At 34.2% G+C, this 16,970-nt stretch overlaps 1 protein-coding gene across 2 annotated transcripts; it reads right to left on the reverse strand.

The window, feature by feature from the left end:
* Window positions 1-3,461: 3,461 nt before the first annotated feature.
* Window positions 3,462-6,235, reverse strand: LOC127813936 (UDP-galactose/UDP-glucose transporter 4). Of its 2 annotated transcripts, XM_052355084.1 has the most exons (7): window positions 5,985-6,233; window positions 5,322-5,350; window positions 5,012-5,213; window positions 4,677-4,919; window positions 4,464-4,565; window positions 4,269-4,376; window positions 3,462-4,018 (listed from the first exon to the last, which is right to left on the reverse strand). In XM_052355084.1, the coding sequence occupies exons 1-7, from the start codon at window positions 6,111-6,113 to the stop codon at window positions 3,755-3,757; spliced, it is 1,077 nt and encodes a 358-aa protein (XP_052211044.1). In that variant the 5' UTR covers window positions 6,114-6,233; the 3' UTR covers window positions 3,462-3,754. The 2 variants fall into 2 exon arrangements, with proteins under 2 accessions (XP_052211044.1, XP_052211043.1); XM_052355083.1 differs by having other exon boundaries at window positions 4,269-4,565; window positions 5,985-6,235.
* Window positions 6,236-16,970: the final 10,735 nt, after the last annotated feature.

Consider the following 16,970-nt stretch of genomic DNA (forward strand, 5'->3'; position numbering starts at 1 on the left):
TTTGTTTACGATCCCAACCATTATCATTTTTAGTGTACTGTTTATTAATCAAGATATAAATTAAAAAAAGTGAGATATGAAAATTATTTTTGATAAAAATATTTTTTATTGTATTTATTAAATTTATTTAAAAAAAAGTTATGTGATTTCTTATATTGAACTTTCTAAATAAATTTATCTTTTTCTCCCTTCAGATAAGTTATTTTAGATTTTACAGATAAATTATTTTGGTACAACCTTATCTTACTCATTTTAACAAACGTTAAGTAAAGTCCATACAATTCTAATTAAATTGATTTCATCTTTATTGTCCATAAATAATCTTCTAGATTGTAATTGAAGGCAGACTTATGATTATTAACATCGATTAATAATATTTGATTTGCGTAAATGGGTTTATTCTTTTGCTTTATTTCGGGTTTCTGCATTAGTTGGGTAATGATAGTTGTACACTGAGTACGTAAAGTGTTTATATTTTCTAAAAATTAATTGATAATTTTGTGTAAAATATCACTATTTTTTTATAAATGCATTACTATTTTTTTTAGTATACAAATAGCATTATTGAATAAAGTTTTAGTTCTTTTGCTGCCTTTTTTGGATAGAAAAAAATGAAGAAAATAATTTTAATCAAAAATAATATAAATCAAAATGTTACACAAAATACTCTTAAATATATATATATATTTAATTGAATTATATATATATATATATTGTATTTGACCTTTTACATTAAAATAAAATGATGAATGGCCTTTTACAAATTATTTTTTCATCTTTTTATTTTTATTTTTGACTGATACTTTAAAAATTTTATGAAAAAATAAATACAATTTTTTTGGGTTTGGACCCGAATTGGACCTGATTATGATCAATTTATTTGGGTTTAGTATTTTTTTGAGATCTATTTATATTGGACTAAATCAGAACCCAATTAAACATAAGTTAGTTGGATTAAATATGGATATGCCTATTCTAACCCAATTACTTAGTACCACATCTATTTAAAACATATTATATATTTAAATTACAATATATATTATATATTAATCTAGTTGTGAGCAATTAGTTTCGAACCTAAAGTCTATCAATTTTTGGAGATGGATGCACCTATCAAGATCAATCAAATAAATGGGTTAGTTCTTAAGTCCGAAATCTTAAACGAATCTCGAATTTAGATCAGATAATTCAAACTCGAATCTAATCCATTCGCAATCTTACTCTTACTTACAAAATAATCCATGTAAAAATATATCTTCCATCGCCTAGAAAAAAAAAAAAAAACAGTTCTTCACTTTTATTATTTTAAAATCATAATATTTTAACAAATTATTTTCTTCATTAAAATGTTTTGTTAAGTAAAAAAATAATAAAAAGTACAATATAAAGAGGTGGCATATGCTGTGACCACTTTACAAAATAAGGACACTATCCAATTGCTTTCCCTCTTTTTCTCCCAAAATAGCGACATAATATGTGGGCCTTGACATCATGCAACATCTTTGGCTTGTACTTTGCTTCCTTCCTTTTAATCCCTATCCTTTGAGATGTTATGTGGGAACCAAAGGTCATAAATTTAAGGGATGTCCCACGTTTTTTTTCTTGTAAGGATAATCTGAGGATTTTATATTTCCCTTAGACTAGTTCCTATGAAACTATGTATATTGACCTCATACATTGATCGATAAGATTCCATTTAGAAAATGACAATTGTGGCTCCTAAGAAATAGGCTTATTTGGAGCATTCATGGTTTAATTCTTAGCGTGCGTTTGATTGCACATTTTTTTCATGAAAAATGGTCAATTTCTATCCAAATTCTAGATTTTGTAGTGTTTGATTAACCAATTTTTTCATAGAAAACATTTTCTCACTTTGTCTCACGTGACCCTCATTTCTCACTTTTATTGGAATTCATTTTTTCATGAGGGGGTTGGAATAGACTTTCCAAGCAAGGAGAGATGAGTGATTTGACAGAGGTAGAAGAGAAGAAGAGTGGTTGAACGAGAGGGTGAGCGAGAGAGAGGGCGATTGAACGAGAGGAACTGCGAAAGGTAGTGGTTGAGAGGACAACGACGATGGCGACAGGGGAAGCTCGGCAGTAGTGACAGTGATGGCAATGAATTGAACGAGAGAGAGGGCGAGCGAGAGAGAGGAACTGAGCAAGAAAGAGGGTGAGCGCGAGCGGCGACAGCCAGTGACGACAGCCATGGGGGTAACGCCGGCCATGGCAACCAAAAGCAAGCTGTATGTATATATATATGTATATATATTTGATTTTTTAAATATTTTATATAATATTTTTTATTTATTTTTAGACAATTCCTTGGAATTCAATTAAATCAATCGAACATCTTCAATTGATATTTTGGTTGGAATTTAATTTTAGATAATTTAATTATCTGAAATTCATTTTCTTTCCACTCAAATTCTATCATTGCAATCAAACGCACGCTTATAGTTCAACTCAAAATTCTTTCCACACCACCGTTAAGACATTTTCATTTTCAAAATGTCGAAAACATTTTTAGGTCATTTTTATAATTTTGAAATCATTTCATAATATTAAAAAAATATCAAAAATGCATTTCTATCCATTAAGACATCAAGATAAAAAAAATATTTAATGTCTCTAACTAATTTTTTTTAATTTTTTTCAAAATTTATTTAAATATATTATGAAATTTATATTTATTTTTAGATTAAATAACTATTTTTATAATTTTTTATATTTAAAAATATATTTGCAAAAAAAATAATTATTTTTTATTTACACATTTTCCCACATTTCTATTTTTTATTTTTTTTTAAATATCATTTTTCTATTTTTATCTTATATAATACTTATTTTTCATTTTCGTTTCCATACCACCCCCACTTGAGATATTCTTCGAGGTTGGTGTGCTGTCAATTTACTTTATCTAAAATCACAAAGTAAGCCCACACACGCAAAAATCTGCATGCAATTTCAACACCAAACATTGGGGCATATAGCACACATTTGGAACAAATAACTAATTTTTATAACTTTAAAAATATTTTGAAATCATTTTGTTATATTAAAAAAATATCAAAAACGCATTTTCGTCCATAAAGACATCAGAGAAAAAATATTTACCGTCTCTAACTTAAAATTTTTAATTTTTTTTAAAATTTATTTAAATGTATTATAAAATTTATGTTTATTTTTAAATTAAATAATTATTTTTATAATTTTTTTATATTAAAAACTATATTTATAAAAAAATCTTTTTTTTTATTTACGCGTTTCTCCACTTTTCCGTTTTCTATTTTTTTTAAATATTATTTTCTTATTTTTATTTTATATCGTATTCATTTTTCGTTTTCGTTTTCATATAACAACGTAGATCACTCCACTTGAGATATGTTTGAGGTTGGTATACTGTCAATTTACTTTATCCACAATCACAAAGTAAGCCAACACACAAAAATCTATATGCAATTTCAACACCAAAAAATGGGGCATATAGCACACATTTGGAACAAATAACTAATGTGATGCTTCAAAGCTAAGCACAAATCAATTTACAGAGAACAAATTGGCAGAGTTCCAACTTGTTTCCATCATCATTTTGATTCAAAGATAAAGAAAAAGGGGACCATTTTACAACTTCTACAAAAGCTATTGCCTACCATCCAATAATGCCAAGAACAAAGGGGAAAGCTGCAAGCTTCTTATTCTTATACCTGTAAATCTTCAAGAAATGAGCAAATCACTATCAAGACATCTTGTTTTCAGACCAAGGGCCTCCTCTCTTCTTCATCTTCTTCAGCCTGAAATCGAGTTATGTTCTCTTCGTCGTCATGATGAGGAGGTTTCTTGAGCGCAGCGACGGAAGATGAGGGCAGGGCGCGTTTAGGGGGCTTGTACTCGGGCAAAAGCTTCAGTATGATGCCCATGGATATTAGCAGAAGGCCAGTCCCATGCTGTTCGGTTAATGGCTTTGTAAATATCATGTACGATAGAAGCAATGTTGCAGCCTTTCGGGCTGTTGTTACCTGGATAAAAAAAAAAAAAAGCTTTGGTTATGAGATAGCTGCAGCAACAGGAGACCTAAACATAAACTAAGAATGATCATCCAAAACAAGGCATTATTCATCTTATAAATGTCACCATCCATCATTCGAAGAAACTAAATTCGACTTATCGTTTGGTTTGGTTTGGTTTTTGGAGGTGAAGTTCATCGATCTCGTGTGTGTGCATGAGTTTGATGTAACGGAAGCAGGCAAGCCAGGTGCATAAACATACCATTGCTGTCGTAGCAGCACCAAAAATGGCGATGAGGGAAAGGACAGAGACTTGACCAACAAACGTAGCCATTGCTTCAAAAACCAGCACGCCATACACGTAAGGATGCTGCAAGGACAACGAAAACATTTTCAGAAGATGCAAAGGGCAATGGAAGGAAGACAGAAAGGAGAGTTTTGGAACTTGAAGATCTACCTGTGAACACGATCTCCATGCTCTGAATAATTCTCCTGTCAAGAGCACGGGTGGAATCAAGAAAGGCATACCAACCACTGTCGAACAAAACAGCATCTCCATCTGGTGAACAAAGATAGAAAAAGATGAAAGCGCTACTTTTGGTTATTCCTTTTCCTCTTCTTGCATTTTAACAACAAAGGAGAAAATCACAATGCACGCAATCCACTCTACCTGCGTTGTTTCGGGATTCATGGTAAAGATTGCTTCTTGAAGGTTCCCAAGAAAGGCGTCCATCACTAATGCACCGGACACCATTAGAACCCCAACGACACTAAAGTTGGGCGAAGTTTGAGCATCTGCCAGAGTGAAAAGGATCAAACCCACAACTAGAAGTACAGCAGACCCATATTCATGGGGTGGGTACTTCCGTCTCAGTCCAGGTATAAATGCGCCCATTATCATCACTGGAAGAACCTGCAATCGCCCAACTGTGAGATCAGAAAACTCGGCTATGTCAAGGTGCAAATTTTCGGTCTAACACGACCCATTTCGATCCAGCCTTCTACCTTGGTGGATTTAAACATGAGCTGCGCTGGGTAATTGAGAAATGCCAGAGAACCCTTGGTGAGACCATGAGAACCCATAAGCACTGCAGAGAGCTTCACATAAGTCTTCCATGGATTCACCATTTGCTTGGTGGTGAAGCCTTGCAAGTAAATCAACACAAGATAAACCCACCCTTGAACAAATGTGAAGTACCAACCGTAGCTGCAACAAGTAAAATTGGCAAAAAGAATTGAATCCCCAAAATCACAAACCCTACAAAAGAAACCTCAAAAACTACAAATTGGCCAATGAAAAAGACCCAGAACTGACCTGAATTGGAGCCTATTATACACATATTCCTGAAATGAAGCAATTAGAGAGATGAAATTCAATTTGCAGGCAAATAAGGTGAAGTCTTCATATTATGATAAGAAATTGCCATAGAATATAATGATCCCTTGGCGAGTTAGACAAATAAGGTAAAATATTTGAGGATTTGTACCTAGAGTTTCAAGCATCAAAAGAAATTAATTGGAGCACGGAAAGGTAACCCCAATTTTCATGGTGAAGTCTTGGTTTAGGAAAACAAAAAATCATCCGTAGACACATGCAAAGCAAAATTAATGGAAAACATGGTTTCTCAGTAGCCAAACATGATTTGATCATGTTAATATCATATCAATTGATCGGTTATATATCGGTTACAGAATGGGAAAAGAGTCATAAAAGCAGCGTAAAGCAGGCACAAGCAGCACTCTGTTTGGCTACTAAGAAACCGAAGGAAAGTGAAGGAAAACCAAACCCAAAACACTGAAAACAAGGGGGAATTACTTTGACCCCAACAATAGTCTCTCTCTCTCTCTCTCTGAGACTCAGTGCGCCATTTTGACAGCAACCCAACATGCAGAGAAAAGAAAAAAAAAAAAAAAAAAAGAGCAGGGGAGTTCACAAGATAAATATTTCTCGTTTTCTCGGGAACCAAGCGGAAAATACCTCGCAGATGCCATTAACAAGGTAGCCGAGGAAGAACCCAGAAGAACAGATGAGGAATTGATGCCATTTGGGCCTGTCGGAGAGGGAGATTCCGAAAAGCGATCGAACCTGCTCTTCGCTGTTCTTCATTGTGGCTTCGGAGCCCCCAAATCGTTGCGATTTTCCTTGAATCTTGAATCAAGTTGGACTCTTCCACCTTTGCATGCTGACTTTGGACACAGGGAAGGAATAGATATATATATATAAAAGGAAGATGAATCGGTTCAATTACGTTAAACGCGTGTATATGTAGCCATTTGACAGGTCTGGAAAGGAAATTGAGAAATGCCAAAAAAGAATTAAAAAAAAAGTTTACCTTTTTACAATAGATTAGAACGTTCATGGGTCGGGTTGATTTTGATTTAAGTAATCCAGTTTGAAATTCTAAACTCAAATCCGATTTGATCTCAAAGTATAATCAAATCAACTCACTTTTAAAATTTGAGTCAATGGCATTGATTCAATTAATTACAATGAATTAACTTTATCTCATCTTTTTTTATAATCATGGATCGTTCGCTCTACAATCTTAGATAAGCGAACAAGTTCATCGTAAGTCGAAACTTGAAAGTCTATCTTATCGAATAAACACACGATTATATATTTTGACGTATTATATATTTATATTAATATTTTATAAAATATAATAAATTATAATTAATGACGTTATTATCAATTATGTGTCACTTTCTTATTAGAAGAGATTGAGATCGTATACCATTATCTTCTATATCTAACATATTTTCTAATAAAAATACGATACATAACTGTTGATACCATCATTAATTATAACTTTTAATATTATTTTTATTATAAATAATACTTTTAAAATTAAATTAAATTAAATTTAGGGCGCGCAGAGTTTGAATTAAATCTGCAGAATTTCAACTTATTGCTGGCTCCAACCCTACAGTGCATGTGAGGGTCTTAATATCATTTATTTACGAATCATAAAATATCACTTAGGTTCCCGATAAAGTCAGAATAGCCATTAGCATGACACACGTGGCTGGCTTCCGCCACTTGGCATTCCCATGCTGAACCTTAGGCGAGGGCCTAAACGGGAACCCAAACTCCCAAAAGTGATATTTCTCCAAACTATCAAAAGTTTGTCATATTTGTGTTTCACCCCCAATGGATAAATGAATATGAATGACAATAGACAAGACTTGTCATTTATAACTTGGGAAAACCCATAATCTAATTTTCTGTATTTTGAATATTTTTATATAATAATTTAATTTTTTTATTATTTTGATTATATTTTTAAATTATACATTTTTTAATTAATTACACAATTCGTCAATATGCCAAATGACTCATTTTGTTGACATGCCTAAGCTCGATTAAAGACATATAGAAAAAGTTGTCATTCTTTAACAAAACAAACAAATGGACTGTGGGGGTGAGTGTGCTATTGTCGGAGACGAAAAACATGAACATCGAGACATCATGGTATCAGCGAGACAAATGTGGCGACAAATGAAAAAATCACTGAAAAAAATGTTAACCTCAAGGGAAAGTAAATACGATTTTGATGATAATAAAATATTTTTATGATATAAATGTATTTTTTTCTCATATAAAAGTAAATTTATTTTAAATTAAAAGTGGGTATAAAGAATAAATTTATTTTGATCATTTATGTCTCAAAAGTTTATGTTTTAATTTTATTTATTGATAAATATATTTCTTACTTACGTAAAAAGTATATTTAATTTGAATTAAAATATAATTATTTTTAGACATATTTTATCTTTCTCATACAAAAAGTAAATTTATTTTAAATTAAAGAAAATTAGTTTTAAACATATTTTCTCTTACTGATGAAAAAGTAAATTTACTTTGAATTAAAAAATAATTATTTTTAGATATGTTTTCTTATTTTAATCATTTATGTTTCAAAAGTTTATATTTGAATTTTTAAATCTTGAATTAAAGGAGAATTATTTTTAGACATGTTTTCTCTTACTCATGCAAAAAGTAAATTTATTTTGAATTAAAGAAATATTATTTTTAGACATTTTTTTATTTTAATCATTTATGTCTCAAAAACTTATATTTAAATTTTCAAATCTTGATTTCTCATGTAAAAAATAAATTTATTTTGAATTAAAGGTAATACATGTTTTCTTATTGTTTGAGAAAGTCTAAACATTTTTTTAAATTTTAAATTTCATATTAACATTTTTTTTAATAGCTAGTGTGTTTGGAATATGTATATATATATATATATATGGTAAGTATGGAGACTCAAGGTAGAACAAACTTGATAGAGCATTCAAACAAAAGTGAGTAGGTTTGAAGTGTTGGAAGTGTGCTGACTGGTGGAATTCTCAATCGTTGGTGATTTGTTTGTAATTGTCTCTTGTTGTAAGTTTATTATTTTTACTCACTTGTTGTGTGAGGGGATTATATTTGTTAGTAGTATGCTAGTAGTTCTTGCTTGAGCAAATGATTGTATGTTGGTTCTATCTCCAATTAAAAACTAGTGTTGGTTCTAGCTACTATTAAAAGTTAGTATTGATTCTCCCTAATAGAATCTCAAGCTAAGTCTTGAGAAAAATGATTAGGCTCTTTAGAGTCGAATCTCTATAAATTTCTTTTGTCCCTTGTGATTGTGTGATTTTATTATTATTATTAATTTTACTATAATTATCACATATTAAAATCACAAATTTAAGAGTTTTCAAAATAACTAAAATTATAATTTTTTTAAAAAACCTAATTCACTCCCTCTTGGATATTTTTTTGGACAACAGAAAGATTTGGTGGTGTCTATTATGGCTTGCAAAGTGACCGGAATCGATTTTATACTTCTAGCAACGTTGTTTTTCCCCTTTCAACACTAAAAACAAAGATCAAGTGAAAGTCCAGGGAGTCTCATTGCTGCCACTTAGTGTTTGGTTAACAAAAAAAATTAAAAAAATAAATTTATAATGAAATATTTTATACAAAAGAATGAAAAATAATTTACCAATTTAAAATTAATAATTTATTTTATTATTTACACCAAAATTAATAAATTATATGCATGAATACATATGCACATCATCTTTCAACACTTACAAAGTTAAAAGTACTGTTTCAAAGAATTAATAACACTTCTTCATTAAATTATTAATTATTTTTTTAAAAGAAAAAACTATGTGCTTTTTATGCATAGTAAAAAAATTATATTTTTAAAAAATAGATAAAATAAATATTATTGATTTGTTAAAAAATACTTATAATCTATGATTAACAGAAACGTCTCGAAGCATTGTTTCGACTTTTTTAAAATATTTCTATTTTTAAAACACCAAAAAATATTTTTGGGCCACTTTTGTACTTTCATAAACTTTTGGAGTCCATTTGGTAATATTACAAAAATATAAAAAATGTGTTTTTTATTAGGAAATGCAACTCCATCTAAGAAAAAGTTATTTGTAGAATTTCTTTCGTCTATAACTTAAAAATTTTAAATTTTTTTAGAATTTATTTGAATGCATTATATAATTTATATTTATTTTTAAAGTTATTCTATAGGGTCCGACGGCCTTATCGAGCCCCTTACAGAAATGGGGCAAAAAGACAATTTTGCCCTTGCCCACTGCTACTCTCATTCCTGCTCACTCGTCTCCCTTCCACAGCCACTGCCTTGTGGCCTCGCCCCCATCGCCTCACTACCCTCACCTCGCTTTGCCGACCGTTGCGGCCTCTTGAAGATGCAGCGACGGTTGGCGAGGCGAGGTAGTGAGACGGCGATGGCAGAGAGGCAACAGAGGCAAGGCACGACAGCGAGGCAATGGTAACGGCCATGGAAAGGAGACGAGCGAGCAGAGAGAGACCAACAGTGACCCACTTTGCAAATTTGTAAAGTGAGCGAAGGCAAAATCGTCTTTTTGCCCCCTTTCGATAAGGTGATCGGTAAGCCCGTCGGGCTCTCTAGACTTTTCTTTATTTTTATATTAAATAATTATTTTTTATAATTTTTATTTTAAAAATTATATTTATAAAAATATCTCTATATATTTTTTATTTTTTTAAAAAATATTATTTTATCATTTTTATTTCTTGTGATATCCTTTCTCCTTAATATTGAAATAACATTGCCATTTAGAATATTTTCTCCACAAAGGAAGCAATTAATTCATGGGCACGTGGATGACAAAGACGGCAATTTGCACTTGATTTGATGCGCCCTTCACTCATTAATTTTCTTTTATTTGACATTCCGATGCCCAATATTGCTCTCCAACATGCCCCTCAAATGGAAATTAAATATATCAAATAAATAATTGTGCCACTTTCCATAATCGAGATATGATTTAATTTTCATGAGAAAAAGAATCTTATAATTTAAATCATGGGTCGATTATTTAGTACAACTCTCTTTCATTTAGATACAACGTTAAAAAGTCAGGTAAATCATATCAAAGATTATTAAATTTTAGTATATTTTTTATTTTGGTCACTAAACTTTAATTTTTTTTAATATAATCATAAAAATTTAAAAATTTTTGTAATGTGGTCACATATAAAATTTTTCAGTCATTCTACAGCCAAAGTAAGTGACATGGCGCTGATGTGATAAATAATAAAAATATTATTTAAATATATATTGATACATGACACATTCTGATTAATTGTCATTGTATAATAATTTTTATTATTTATCACATTAGTCAAAAAATTTTATATGTGATCATATTATAAAATTTTTTACATTTATGTGATTATATTATAAAAAATTAAAATTTAATGAGTAAAATAAAAAACACATCAAAATTTAAAAATCTTTGACGTGATTTACCCTTAAAAGGTCTATTGCGCGTATGTGACAAACAAGAGTACATGTAATGTTAAAAAGGAATACTATATAAAGGTAAAATAGACTTTTTGTGTCCTAGACATGTGATTTCGTCACTTACTTTTTGAGTCAGCGTTGGTGTCCTTCTAGGGGTCACTCAATCAAGACTTAAAAAAGAAAGAACCGTAACTTGTACAGAAGATGAACTTCCATCGTTATAAGGGCATCTAGTAAATAAAATAACTCGATTGCATCCGTCCATTATTTTTCAAATCAAAGTAAACACTACCTCGAGATGAAAATATTATTTTAATATTTACTTGTGACACTTTTACTAGTTGATGATGTGGGCTTATCATCTTCATCTGTCGTGGATCAAATACTTGAAAAAATGGTGGAGATTTAATCTCACGATCACTCCAATACTTAAATCAGTTCTTAGAATTATAAATTAGAGATAATAATAGAAAAAATAAAAAAAAATTTAGAGGTCAGATCCCCCATACCTGCAGAGATTGTCCTCTATTTATAGATGGTGTTTAGCCTACCTTGAGAAGATCAGATAACTTTCAGATGGAGATAAGATAACCTTTGAATGGAAAAAGATCTTGGAGTGTTGGGGAGATTCTTGTTTGACTGAATCTTCCTCTCTATCTCTTCTAGTTCAAAATCACAATGGAGACTATAAGGACATATGGAGCTCTCAAGAATGGACACGTGGCGATTACATACTAACCTCTACTGGTACACGTGACTCCAAGTTAATGGTATCCTCCTAGGGATAGTAGAGTAAATTTGTCTCTATAAAATATTCTCTTATCACTTGCCCCCCACTCCTTGAGTTGATCGGGTAAAGAGCTAGGGCAACTGAAGGAGTAGTCATCATTTTTTTCTAAGCCTTTGCAAAAAAGTTTTACTAAAAATTGGGTTAGCAGTCTCGGATACTTTTTCTTCCCTGACCACATCTGATATTAAAAATTGGGTTAGCGGACCTCTCGAGGATCACATCTGATCCTTTTTCTTCCTTTTTTTTTGGTTCGAGGTGGTCCCTTGGAAGTTTTTCCTGATTTTTGGTCAAGGGTGGTCCCCTGAGTTGTTCTTGTTTTTTGGTCAGGGGTGGTTCCCTTGAAGATCACGTCTAATCTTATTTTTCTTTGATTTTGAGTTGTCAAGAGTTCAAGAATCATATGTGATCCTTTTGTCTTGAGTCGTCGGGAGCTCGAGGCGCCAATCACTTTTTTCTGTCTCGGACCAAGTACTTGCAAAAAGGGTGGGAAGTTGCTCCCCGTGATCACTCTAACGCTTAAGTCAGTTCATAGGGTTATAAATTAGAGATAATAATAGAAAAAATAAAAAATTCCCTTAGTAGTCAGATCCCCCATACTGGTAGAGGTTGTCGTCGTCTATTTATAGATGGCATTTAGCCTACCCTGAGAACATCAGATAACTTTCAAATAGAGATAAGATAACCTTCGAATGGAGAAAAATCTTGAGGTGTTGGAAAGATTCTTGTTTGACTAAGTCTTTCTCTCTATCTCTTCTAGTTCAAAATCACAATGGAGATTATAAGGACATATGGAGCTCCTAGGAATGGACATGTGGCGATTACATACTGACCTCCATTGATACACGTGGCTCCAAGTTAATGGTATCATCCCAGGGGTAGTAGAGTAAATTTGCCTATGTAAAATATTCACTCATCACTTGCCCCCCCATTCCTTGAGCTGATCAAGTAAAGAGCTCGGGCAGCTGAAGGAGTAGTCGTCATTGTTTTTTCTAAGCCTTTGCGAAAAAGTTTTACTAAAAATTGGGTTGGCAGACCTCCTGAGTATCACATCTGATCCTTTTTCTTCCTATTTGTTTGGTTCAAGGTAGTCCCTTGGAAGTTTTTCCTGATTTTTGGTCAAGGGTGGTCCCCTGAGTTGTTCCTGTTTTTTGGTCAGGGGTGGCCCCCTTGAAGATCACATCTGATCTTATTTTTCTTTGATTTTGAGTTGTCAGGAGTTCGAGAATCATATGTGATCCTTTTGTCTTGAGTCGTCGGGAGCTCAAGGTGCCGATCACCTTCTTCTGTCTCAGACCAAGTACCTGCAAAAATGGTAGGGACTTGCTTCTTGTGATCACTCCAACGTTTAAATCAGTTCATAGGGTTATAAATTGGAGATAATAATAGAGAAAATAGAAAATTCCCTTAGTGGTCAGATCCCCCATACTTGTAGAGGTTGTTATCCTCTATTTATAGATGGCGTTTAGCCTACCCTGAGAACATCAGATAACTTTCAAATGGAGATAAGATAACATTCGAATGGAGAAAAATCTTGAGGTGTTAGAGAGATTCTTGTTTGACTGAGTCTTCCTCTCTATCTCTTCCAGTTCAAAATCACAATGGAGATTATAAGGACATATGGAGCTCCTAGGAATGGACATGTGGCGATTACATATTGGCCTCTACTTGTACACGTGGCTCCAAGTTAATGGTATCCTTTCAGGGGTAATAGAGTCAATTTGCCTCTGTAAAATATTCCCTCATCACTTGCCCCCCCACTCCTTGAGCTGATCCGATAAAGAGCTCGAGTAGTTGAAAGAGTAGTCGTCATTGTTTTTTCTAAGCCTTTGAGAAAAAGTTCTACTAAAAATTAGGTTAGTAGTCTCGGATATTTTTTCTTCCTTGATCACATCTGATATTAAAATTGGGTTGGTAGACCTCCCAAGTATCACATCTGATCATTTTTCTTCCTTTTTTTTTGGTTTGAGGTGGTCCCCTGGAAGTTTTTCCTGATTTTTGGTCAAGGGTGGTCCCTTGAGTTGTTCATGTTTTTTGGTCAGGGGTGGCCCCCTTGAAGATCACTATAAGGAAATTCCCGGGGTTTCTTCTTTTTTTTTTTTGATACCCGCGGCGCCTGTGAGCACAATCTTCGCATGCAGATGAAACACCCGTCGTAAAACTACATCCGGCTCCCGCGGTGATCAAAGAACCACTCCTCATGCAGATATATACCCCGAGAGTTCCAGTCTTACTCATTTAGCTAGAAATAACAAATCTTAACTGAACGAGATAAAATAAACACAGCGGAATACTTAATTAATCAAAATGACGTGGCCCACCACGTGTTACACACAAAATGTTCCCATACCGATATGTGTATACAACATTGATACTAACGATTACAACACCGTCGAGCGGTTGCTCATACATACAACATTATAAATACTAGTGTTTCCAAAGTAATACAACAATTATCAAATAAACACCACAGATTCACCGGCCGTGTCCTCGACCTCGCAGCTGTCCCTGACTGGAACGTTGAATGTTCCAGGGGCATAACCCATGTTAGATGATAAACCATCTAAGTGAAGGCATGAAACAGATGTACAATGCATAAAGACATACGAGCATGGCATACTATACGATAACATGCAAGACACATCTAACTCGAGATATCACCTTGACATACTTAATCCCTCGAATATCCCACTGTGGCACACGTTCACCTGGTCCAACGTTAATCCCTCGAGTGCACCGTCGTGACACCCGTTCACCTGGTTTAACATTATTCCCTCGAGTGCCCCAGTGTGACACCCGTTCACCTGGATTAACATTGTCCCAATCTCAAGTAGACCCCTTATCGCCCCATATGGACCCAACGATGCAATTAGACTTGACCCTATATGATATGAAAATTTACACGCCATGCACCAATACTTTTAAAAAAATAAACAGTTAATGCAATATTGACACAACGAATGTAAGTAAATGCCTTGTGAAATAAGCTAAGTCTAGGAGCGTACAAATACTCACAAGAACTCACCAAAAGCACTTTAAGACACTTTCGAGTCAAGGTAAGACTAAAATCAAACCACTCACCTTAATTCGGAAAAGTCCGGATTTTGCCTCGAAAAACGTGCCACACCTCAAAAATTGTGTAATTCTTCTTCCAATGACCCAATTGATTCCTATTTCACCATTTAAGACCTTTAGAATCAATATTTCTATTTTTCCACAATTTCTCTATTTTTATTTATTTTTCAAACATTTCTATCTTCGGAAATTCATTAAAAATACCTAACATCAATTTTCACAAAATATTTTTCCATGATAATTCTTAAAATAATTTTACCTAAATTCTGAAATTAAAATAAAAGAAAAACCATACCTCACGCGCCCTCACGCGCCACCCAGAGGTCCCGCGAGTGGTTGCCACGCGCCGCCGCACAGTCTTCTTCTTCGATCGTCTTCTCCGATTCCGGCGATGTCCAATGCCCTAAATTCTTATAGGGGCTTGTAGATCTCTTCAATGCGACCTCAATGGTGCCCTTAATCGTCGGAAAAAGTGGCCGGAGGTGGGTTTAAAACCCAGTTGCAGGTCGCGGTGGCGGCGGTTCGGTTTTCCGGCCAATCTTCCAAAACCCCTCTAAATCTACACCAAACGCTCCCAAATGCTCCAGAAATGATCCCCTCAACCCAAGGAACAAAAGCCCCTTATCCCTCAAGCTCGATTCAAGCAAAAACACAAGAAATTTGAGCGATTTTTGTTTTTGAACCCTCGGCCGAAAACCTCCTTTTATACTCGTTTTGGACCCGATTTCCTACCATATCCGGCTCGTCCTTATCCCTTAAGCCCAAATCTATCCTCTAAACCAATCGAAAAACACCACATCAAGCGCTAGATCCCTCGAAAAATTCGGCCAAATCGGAAATCTTTTGGCCATTAATTCCGATCACATCAAGGCCATTTTCCGGCCAATGGTAGCTCCCAACGGCCTCGTCGTCGCCTGGAGGCTAGCCTAGAGCCTCCGGGTGACCTGCCCGATGCCCCAGAAGCGGCCGCCGGCGGCCATAGGCGGCCGGTCGGTTTCACACCAAGCAATTTTCAGAAATTGCATTTTAGCCCCCAGCCAACTTTTAATTGAATTTTCTTTTATTTCCTGATACCCCTAGACTATCTAGCACCTTCACCATTACCCTCAGGTTGTATATTTCCTATTTCCCTTTGGAATTTCTGAAAAACTTGTCATCTTGATCTCCCTCGGGCAGTTTACAAAAATTGCACTTTTGCCCGGGTGCTCCTAATTACGTGCTTTTGACTTCAATCCTTTGAAAGTCCCTTGATTGTGTTGAGTATTGCTTATTTGAACCATTTTGACCTTTGTTGATCCTCTTGACACAGTCCCTCGCCTTCTGTTTATGTTAGCATATTGCACTTAGGCCCGAAACTATTGTAAATTTCATTTTGATCCCATAACTTCCAAAACTTCTCTTGATATTTAATACTGGGTATTACATCCTCCCCCTCTAAAAAGAAATTTCGTCCTCGAAATTACTAATTTACAATGTTAAATAAATGCGGATAGGAAATCTTCATCTCTTCTTCACGTTCCCAAGTTGCCTCTTCTTCGTCATGATTACCCCATAGTACCTTCACTAAGGGAATAACCTTGTTCCTTAAGACTTGATCCCTTTGATCTAAGATTCGAACTGGTTCCTCAAGGTACGTTAGATCATTTCGTATCTCAATGGTCTCATTTCGAAGTACCTGCGTAGGGTCTGGCTCATGTTTCCGTAGTTGAGACACATGAAACACGTCGTGGATATTTGATAATGCCACAGGTAAAGCTAATCTGTAAGCCACTAATCCAATTTTCTCCAAAATCTCATAGGGTCCTATGAATCTTGGGCTTAATTTCCCTTTCCTTTTTCCTCGAATCACGGATTTAAATGGAGAGACTTTTAAGTATGCCTTGTCACCGACCAAAAATTCCAAGTTTCGTCTTCGTTGATCAGCATACGATTTCTGTCGACTTTGACTTATCCTCATTTTCTCTTGTATTTGCTTAATCTTCTCAGTAGTAGTCTGAACAATCTCGGGTCCCACTAATCCTACTTCTCCAGTTTCTACCCAGCAGAGTGGTGTTCTGCATTTTCGCCCATATAATGCCTCGTAGGGAGCCATTCCAATGCTGCTGTGGTGCCCGTTATTGTAGGCAAATTCTACCAATGGTAGATGTTTTTCCCAACTTCCCGAGAATTCCAAAATGCATGCCCTCAACATGTCCTCGAGCGTTTGAATTGTCCGCTCGGACTGTCCGTCAGTCTGAGGGTGATAAGCTGTGCTGAGCTTCAATTGTGTTCCCATACACTTGTGGAAACTTTCCCA

Source organism: Diospyros lotus, chromosome 12 (assembly GCF_014633365.1).
Source record: "Diospyros lotus cultivar Yz01 chromosome 12, ASM1463336v1, whole genome shotgun sequence".
NCBI classification, from domain to species: domain Eukaryota; kingdom Viridiplantae; phylum Streptophyta; class Magnoliopsida; order Ericales; family Ebenaceae; genus Diospyros; species Diospyros lotus.

Bases quoted from the DNA above. Each gene is read 5' to 3' on its own strand.
- LOC127813936 (XM_052355083.1), bottom strand. From the start codon at position 6,113: ATGAAGAACAGCGAAGAGCAGGTTCGATCGCTTTTCGGAATCTCCCTC. The intron at 5,214-5,321 runs GTCAGTTCTGGG...TACTTGTTGCAG, and splicing joins TATAATAGGCTCCAATTCAG to CTACGGTTGGTACTTCACAT. The intron at 4,566-4,676 runs GTAGAGTGGATT...TTTGTTCACCAG, and splicing joins TGAATCCCGAAACAACGCAG to ATGGAGATGCTGTTTTGTTC.